This window comes from Geospiza fortis, unplaced genomic scaffold (genome assembly GCF_000277835.1).
Source record: "Geospiza fortis unplaced genomic scaffold, GeoFor_1.0 scaffold128, whole genome shotgun sequence".
Classification (NCBI taxonomy): Eukaryota; Metazoa; Chordata; class Aves; order Passeriformes; family Thraupidae; genus Geospiza; species Geospiza fortis.
In genome coordinates, this window is record NW_005054420.1 from 2,339,950 (window position 1) to 2,349,274 (window position 9,325).

General features: G+C 36.9%; 1 protein-coding gene across 4 annotated transcripts in view; it reads right to left on the minus strand.

Annotated features, from left to right (window-relative positions):
* Nucleotides 1-9,325, minus strand: part of NR2C2 (nuclear receptor subfamily 2 group C member 2) — a 37,341-nt gene that overhangs the window by 24,906 nt on the left and 3,110 nt on the right. The window contains exons 1-2 of one of the 4 annotated variants that reach the window (XM_031061635.1): nt 7,174-7,532; nt 5,774-5,873 (exon numbers count right to left, since the gene is read on the minus strand). The exons of 1 other annotated variant lie outside the window; for it this stretch is intronic. Coding sequence is in view for 1 of the 3 variants with exons in the window: in XM_005426645.2 (XP_005426702.1) it covers nt 7,174-7,233 (60 nt within the window). In the remaining 2 variants the exon portion in view is untranslated. Of the gene's footprint in view, nt 1-5,773; nt 5,874-6,960; nt 6,988-7,173; nt 7,533-9,325 lie in introns of those variants that run through there. 2 more of the 4 variants (XM_031061634.1, XM_005426645.2) reach the window with 2 other exon arrangements.

The following is a 9,325-nucleotide window of genomic DNA, read 5'->3' on the forward strand; positions in this document are numbered from 1 at the left end:
AGGCCCTGGTACAGGGTGCCCAGAGAAGCTGTGGTTCCCCCTGGATCCCTGGAATTGTCCAAGGCTAGACTGGACAGGGCTTGGAGAACTCTGGGGTAGTGGAAGGTGTCTCATCCAACCCAAACCATTCTATCAACCTGGTATCTGCAGTAACACGTCCAAAACTAGGATGGTCACAAGTTGTTTTTATCAAATCCTCTTCTAAACAATCTTGGAATTATATCAAAATTTTTACAGCTGGATAACAGGACAGTTTCAATTTTAGCTTGCTTTGAAAAATCTTTGTTTAATATACAGAAAAGTTAATTTATGACATAAAGAAAAACCAGTTTGGATAGCAAGGAACATGAACTACAGTCTCTTTGGGGAAGCAGAGGTATTAAAATACACAAGACTTAATGAAATCATACCATTTACTCCCCCATTGCCTGTACAATAAGTAGTTCCACATACTATAAAAGTGTAATCTAAATTAAACATACAATCTCCAGTTATCTTTTATACAGGTCACAAAAATTGCACGCTAAATGAGGAAAACAGACAGGACAAATGTAGAAATAACAGGTATCTTCTAATTATTGGATGACCCAAAGTTTTCAGCTGCAGAAAACAAGATACCTAGGTGAGAAAAAAAGACTCCCAAAAATCCAGACTCTTAAGAGGACACATTTAATTTATGATCTTGTCTTCCATGCCAAATTATTAACAAAGCTATGTGCCCTTTAAAAGATCTAAATTAGAGCAAGAAGATCTTTTAAAACTGTTTTACAGTTGTTCAGCTGTAGAATCCTTAGCCTTTCATTGATGCATCTTCAGACCTTACACCACAATGTACTGCAGGCAGCCTAGAAAAAAAGAATAATCTATTCTTCTGTATTGTTCAAGGAGAAAGACAGACAAGACAGACATAAGGTACCTGCATGGAAATTCTTTAAACATTTTGGAATTGAACAGCCACTTGTTTTCTGGGTTTGCAAAGTATGTTTAACCTGAACCCCATGGGGCACAACTTGAAGCAATTTCTTTTTGTCCCCCACCTGACTCCACCCTCCTGTCAGGGAGTTGTCGAGATTGAAAAGGTCCCCCCTGAGCCTTCTTTTCTCCAGGCCTAACAAACCCAGCTACCTCAGCCACCCCTCAGTGACTGACTCTCCAGACTCTTTTTCAGCTCCTTTGCTCTTTTCTGGACATGCTTCAGCCCCTCAATGTCTTTCTTGCATGCCAGGGCCCAGAACTGACCCCAGGATTTGAGATGTGGCATCACCAGTGGCCAGTACTGAGCAACAGCCACTACCCTGGTCCTGCAGGTCATGCTGCTCTTGATCCAAGGCAGGATGCCATTGGTCTTCTTGTGTGACCTGGGCACATCCAGCTCACATTCAGCCACTGTTGACCAGCACCTGCAGGTACTTTCCTGTTGAGTGGCTTTCCAGCCGCCCTGCCCAAAGCCTGGAGTGCTGTGTGGGGTTGTGGTGACCCAACAGCAGGAGGACCCATGGCCTTGTTGAACCTCACATTGTTGGCCTTGGCCTCAATTCCCTTATCCAGGTCATCCATAAAAATATTAAAGAGAACTGTCCCCAAAACAGCCCTAAGGAACCCCACTAGTGACTGAAGAATGGATGTGGCACCACTCCCCACCACTCTCTGGCCCCAGTCACCCAGCCAGTTCTTAACCCCACAAAGATGCACCTGTCTAAGTCCTGGGCTGCAGCCTCCCTTGGACAGTGCTGGGAGACAGTATCAAAGGCTTTGCTGAAGTACAGGTAGGCACAATCACACCCTTTACTTCATCCACGAGGTGGGTCACCTCATCATAAAACGAGATCAGTTTGGTCAGGCAGGACCTGCCTTTCCTAAACCCACGCCAGCTGGGCCTGATCCCCAGGTCTTGTGAGTGCCATGTGATCTCACTTGGAAAAATAGTTTAAAATTAGCAAAATTGAAAGGAAAATCCATCAAATTTCCTGTAGAGCATCTTTAGCTCTAAAAATTCATTCCGCAACAAAACATTTTTATGAGGCTGCAGTGAAAGCTGACAAATGGATGAAAACAAAAAATACTTTTAAGATTTTCAAAAGTTAAATTTGTTAAAGTTATGGTACATGAAGTTTTGAGAAAGTCACCATGTACTTGACAGGTTTTACAACAATAAACTTATTAACAACAATAAACAACAAAATCCAGTGGACTTCCACTAGAACATTTTCTGCAGCAAATGAATAATTTAGTTGTCTAAGTAGCATTAGTATTTTCTTCTAATTTCAAAGATTCCATAGCACAGAAATATGCTCACTATTGAAATTAAGTACTTTACTTGACAGAAAACACAATCATCTATTGTACATCTCTCTAAAAATAGTATCCATACATAATTACCTTCGGGAGTGTATTTACAGCAGGGGTACACCATAAATGTTAGGTCAACTAACTGTGATCTAGTGTAGAAGAAAGTATTATTTATACCTAGAATATAATTGCTTGTGCTCTCAAACCAGTAAGTACCACTAGCAATAATTTCATATGCTGAAGTTTATAGAAATTAATAATGATTTGCCTTAAGTGACACAGAAAATCTGCACAAGGCTCAAGAAATACAGACACACTTAAACACATATGTATCTACCTTTTTCATCATTAAACTAAAAACAAGTATTTGGCAATTAGGTGCATTTTGAAGGCTGGCAAAATCAAATTTTGTTTATTCTGTTTAAATTATTAATAATTTTTCTCTTTTTAAACATTAATATATATAATTGTATATTTACCTTATTTTTTCTACTTTTTTCAGCTTCTAAATTTTAGTGGAAATCATATTAAACTTCCAGTAGATGGTGTATATATATAAAATATATGTGTATATATTAAATCAGTAGTTTTAAGTTAAGTTTCTCCAAGCATTTCATTATTTTATGTCATCAGATATAAATAAGGTTTCTTCATAGGCATATAGTCGTGTTTATACAGTAATTGACTGATTTGCCCATCATGTACATATGCATCTGTGTCTGTTTGTATGAGCATATGTACGTATGTAATAAATATTTGTCCTGACTAACCAAATTTTCAGTACTTTCTGTAGCTTATTTCCCCCTTCCACACTGATTATAAAAGCAGCATTTGAGAAATAAATTGAAGGAATAATCCACTGGCCGCATAGAGAGAAATTTTTAAAGCCTCTAATCTTTTCTAACTTAAGCAGAAAAACATTTTCTACATGCACGCCAGTAAAAGCCAAAGTAATTGTATTGCTTGAGTACATTATGTGTAAACCAATTTCAGGCTCAATAATTTCTTTTCTCTTTCCTATATTAATTAAAGCATAATTTAGCAATCACAGACCACATAGTTTTAACTGCACCCATAAAACAACTGAAGAATTTCAATGAAAAATATGGTGCCAAGTTTTACACCTGCAACTGAAATCAAATCAAAAGAAAGACTTATTTTTCCATAGATATTTTTCCTAATGAGTAGCTTTAGCTATTAAATTAATAATAGGCTTTTACCAAAAATGCACATCCAAATATATTTCTTTGACAGGTGTAAGACACATTTAAAAAACGTTTCAATTATTCTCCTTGGAATTAGCTCTCCTGACCACTCCCAAGTGGCCCATTGTAGGATGGCAGATAAAAGTCAAATTCACCACTAGAACTCTAGTTTAATGCCCTAATAGGATGCCAGTGCAAGATCTTGTATAGCACATAAAAAGGCAACAATCATGGAAGAAACTGCAATTGGCACATCTGCATGCTAAAGAAAATCTCAGACCAGGTCTTATGGAACACCCCACACTTCTATTGCACCAGCAGCTATGCCACATCTGGCAACAGTCTTCAGTTCTAATGCTGCCCAACTGCCTAAACCAGATACAATCTCCATATTCCCATTTGCACTTTCTGTGAATACCTCTCAGGCTCATGGTACCGTTAACAAGAACTTGAGAAAAGCTGTATTTGAACGAAAAATTGTTTAAGAAGACTTTGCATCAAAACTCCACTTTGAAAAATCATCAGAAATGAGCAAGTGGCCAATGACAGCAATAAAATATTAAATATAAAGGGTCTTATGTCACACTTCCTTAATTCTTAAAACAAAGTAAAACTTGTTCCATCAGAACAACAGTGTTTCTACTCTCCTTTTTCAGCACACCTTCATCTGGATGAAAATCTGAACTGCAGAACTACTTATGATGTAACATGTCAGAGATATCTGAAGAGGGTCAAGAAAATAGTTTATGTGACAAAGATATCCAGTATTTTTTGAGCTTCATGGGATAACATGCTTTCCAAAACGCTTCAGACTTTGATAGTTTCCTTTCAGGACACTGAGGGAACTGAAAGCAACTGAAAATTCTCCAGCAATGTAACTGTCATGAACAAGATCCAGGAAGAACAGGGCTCAACAGTCTCCTCATGTAACTCTCTCCCTGAAGCCTCTGACAAGAAAAAGGATGCACCAGGAATAGTTTGTGGCTGCCAGAGAACTGGCCAAGGACAGTTATAGCAACTACTAAAAATTATTCCTGGTTACACCAGAGCTGCTGTTGGAAAGATGAAATAGCCCTTATTTCCACCACGACACATTCCCTCCCCTTCCTCCTCCACACCCTGCCCACAACAGCTCTGTTTAATTTTTTTTAAAATTTTGCATTAAAATCATAGTCCTACACAGGGAATGAACCTCCACTTTAAAAACACATTTTTCTTAAACAGTATTCAAGTCAGATCTAAGTTGGTGCTGGGACTACACCTAGGCCACTTGCATATTGTACAGTGACTAAATAAATACTTCAGAAAAGCAGCATTACTTATTTATGCATTAAGGCTTAAGTATTTTTCCTGCTTTTCAAAAGCTCCTCAGGATGAGGAGAAACTGCTGAAATTCCCTCCGAATCCCCTAGCTGCTGTTCTTCAGTTTCATGAACTGTAAGTAATGGCAACTTCAAACACTAAAAATGGAACTCTCATCCAATCTGGTCAGAAATGCACAATTGGAAAAAAATTAAACAAGCGACACTATATAAAGCACAAGGAAGCAAAAGCAGTGAAGTTATCTGAAACCATTACAAGAACAATTTTTAAAAGTCCTAAAAATAGAGTAAGTACAAAAATACATGCAACACTGGAGCATACTCAGCAACTTCTGTGAAACATTCCATTTTATGAAAAAACTGATGAACTATTGCTCAAGAAAGAGAAACAATGTAGCCTACTTGCATGACAGTCTGATTTAGTGCTTGGCATCACAGCTCTCAATAAACCCATGCCACTACATGTGTGGCAATTATGTTGAAAAAGTGATGGTGATATAGGTAAAGCTACTAATATTTGCATTAGGTTAATCCAGTTGCAACTTGTCTCTCACAGTTCATAACCTAAAATTCAGTGCATTGTCAATGACCATCTTCTTCCATTTAATTTTCATTTATAAAAAATATCATATTCCGAAAGCCAGTGCCAAGTTTGATTCTACATTTTCTCTAAGATATGGTGAGTACAAATATAGAATTTTAGCATATTTAAAGAAAACTAGTTATGTGTTTACTTGTATTAAAAACTGACAGAAGACAAATAGCAGGCAGCCAGCCATTCATAAAGAAATTATTCAATATTAACATGGTCATAGTATTAATGAATTCCTAATGAGATAATGCTGCTTACAACTGGTTTTCCATGAACAAAGTTTTCATGGTGTTACGCAGTGGACAGGCATATCATTTAAGCAGCAGCTGAATACTATAAAGAGATGGAGCCCTCTATTTACCCACCGGCCAGGAAGAAATCACAGAGCTTCATACACTCTCGAGATGGAGCGATCTCTCCAGTGGCAAGATACAACCATCACACTATGTTACCACGGTGCATTTCCTGCACGAGGAATTACAGATGTCACATATTTTATGTGCTTTAGATGTTATTACAGCACCCAACCTCTACCAATATAGTATGAAGTTTTCCATTACAGGTTTCTCTTTCCAAGTATATTTGGAAGTGTTTTCAAAAAAATGCAGCTTGTCAAATTCATACCTGGTACAGAAAACTAGAGTGAAAAATCTCTTGTTGGTTTTCACTGTGAAACTTAGGAAGTTTTTTGAAACTATTCCAAGATGTTAATTTCAGGACACTCACTAGGCCATTTTGTTAAAAAGAATGAAATTTCTTTTTTAAAAATGTACTTCTAAGTATGGAATCTCAAATCAACTTCTAAAACCAGAATTAAACTTATATTTTCTTCTTTTATAGGACTTCTTCTTGAACTAAAAATATTTTTAATATACATATGTAATTTTAGCTCAATAGGTGAAAGAAAACTCCACACTAATGTCTGAAAAGTGGCCTTATCTACAGATGTCTCTCAGCCCATTTGCCCTTTATTATTTATTAAATCCCTTAATTACGTAACTACAAAAAATCACAGTAAAGTTCAAGGATACTTAACCAAATAATTTTAATCAGACAAAAGATCTTGCTTATTTTTGACTGAAGTTTGCATAGTGAGGGAGAGAAATTATTTTCTATGCCCATGAACACTTGCAGTTTGTGTTTATGAGGTGATTTAAACTTTTTAGCTGTTGAGCATCCAAGCTTCAGTGAATATGCATCTAGACATCACTTAATCACTTAATATCACTTAGTATATCACTTAATATCACTTAATCACTTAGTATCACTTTAGTAGTAGGTTTTGTGCTTTTTTTAAAGTGTGGGCACAAAATATAAAAACTGATTTAAGTTAACCACTTTGCTGTAAATTCAGAATGGCGCATAAGCAAAACAGGTAACTTCAAACACTGTGGTGGATCTAGATTACAATTCCAATTAGGTGCAGAAGCTTTCCATGTCCCAAAAGGTCAATCTAATGATCAAATGACAAGAAATTTTGTTGTATTAATTTTTTAAACAATTCATAATACAGCCAAGTTTCTCTATAGCTCATGTTGAAGTTTCTACTTACACTCTTAATGTGGGGGCCACCAGAACGAAGTAGGGTAAACAAAACATGTTCCAGTTGGACTGTTTTCATGCTTGTCCCCCGGTGTAAAGCAGCACTTTTCTTTAAAGATCTTCTGTTCTGTTTATGCTTAATTGTAAACAGCAGGGACTCCCTAATAAGTTTTTAATTTCAAAATCTCATATACCAACTGTTGTGATATCATCTGTCACTCACCTCAGCCACCTGCTGAGTCTCCACTACCTGCTGAGCCAGCACCTCCATATTGGTTGCCATGGTGAAACAAGACCATTAGAGAACCTGTTTGGAAAGATGCCAGCAACTTCCATCAGGCACAAAAGTTTGGGTTTTTTCTTAGTATTAAAGAAAGCTCTGCTATGACTTTTTGAAAATTTACAACTCTGCTTGAAATATCTGGCAAATAAGAGAAGGTGCCATTGACATGTGTGTGTGCACACATACATACACACACATAAACATATATGGGACATGCATACCGTTCTAACTGCTGAGGTACAGTTATTCTTTTACTTTATTAAGCCTCTAATATACTCTTTCCAGTCCATTATTTAAGCTGTAAAGAAGAGATGTTAATTTCATAAATGAGAAAGGACTAATTTCAAAGTCAAGTTCTAATGCAGCTTGCAGAATTCATAGATCTCAAAGGCACTTTCCTCAGCTCAGGCAGGAGAAACCTTGCTGTTCAACTGATTCTACCCCACATGCTGAACCAGGGAGCAGCAAGCTAAGAATGCTGCTTGGCATTTAATTGAGTGGTTCCATCAAACCACCACATTCATCCATATTCTTAAGAGTAATCTTACACAATAAGGGAAATAAACAGCTTCATCTAAAATGTGTCTTCCATTATTTAGGCTATTTCTTTATTATAATGTGATACTATTTTCAATTTTTACAATGAGAAGAAAATACTGCAGTATCATTTCATCCTATTCCACATAACTCCACCTTCAACTTTAGGGTTTAGAAAAAAAATACAAAGAAATCAAAGAAACAATAAAAAACACTTGCAATATATTTTTAATTATCATATCATCATTATGGATGTATTTCTTCCAAGGTAAATTTAATTAAGATTTCCAATTAATGCATTCAGTTTTTAATTGTGACTTGCTAATTATAGGGCTAGACTTCAGATTGTGATTCAGGCGTAGGTAATAAAAAGGCATTTCTGAATGCTGTCTTGTTTGATGTTTCATTGGAAACCTCTGCTTAAAAATGCAAAGCAGTCATTTAATATAAAATCTAAAAATACAGCACACAATAGCAACACAGGTAGCAGAAAAACCTATGCATGTCTCTAGCACCCATTCAAATGTAACTTCTACAAAGCTAACATTGTTAAATATGTCAAAATTCATTAAACGGATTCACTTATATTGTGACAAATGTGAAAGTAATTTTGTATATGTCAAGTATAGATTATTTGTGACAATGGATAATCAAACTTCAGACATCCCCATGGAAATTGTATTTATGCTAGGTTCTCCTACAGCTTGTCATTATTTTATTGAAGTATTGACTTGATTAAGACTATGAACCATTTCCACCAAACTCAGCTTATGGATGGTTTCTCAGCTGTTCAATGGTTCCTATTCAGTGTGTCCTCTTATTTTTTTTATGTTCAGCAAGAAGCACAAGAAGCATAATCATATGCTTATAATATGCTATTTTCTCAGCGCTTTATGATGACAGAAGCCCTTCAGATAGAGATACTTTGCTCATAATAGTGGCTTTCCGAGACACAAAACGCAAGTGTTTGCTATAGAATGAATCTGACAGATTTGCTGTTGTTGGTGCAATCACCAAGGCTTTTTGTACTTTCGACCTTCACAAAAGAACCTTAAGCTGAGGCTATCTGATCAAATCCAGCTGAAGCACAGTGACCATACACAGCCACGCCAAGCTTCTTAATGGTGTCAACTCCCAGAAGGCAAAATCAGCTTCGTAGCAAAAGCCCCAAGCAACAGTTTGTAAGGCAACCACAAGAAAACCTCCCAAATCAACACAAGAGGTGAAATTTAAAAACTAGGAAGAGGCACCTGGAGCACCAGGAAATTATTTTCAGCATAACAGGGTGGCAGCCAGCTCAGTATACACTGTCCAAAACACAGTGTAGAATCAGTAATCTTAAGCTGCAGTGAAACCTCAGAAGCAAGTCATAAATTCCACTTGAAAGGTTCTAAGGGTATGGCCCTACTGACAAAACATGGCAAAAGGCCAAATTCAAACTTATTGAAATTTGTTCCTTTGTCTTAATGAAAGGAGGTTCTTTACGCTCTCAGCTCGACTCGGCTACACCGAGCGGCCTGCAGCAGGCTGCCATCGGCGGGACGGGCGGGGAGCG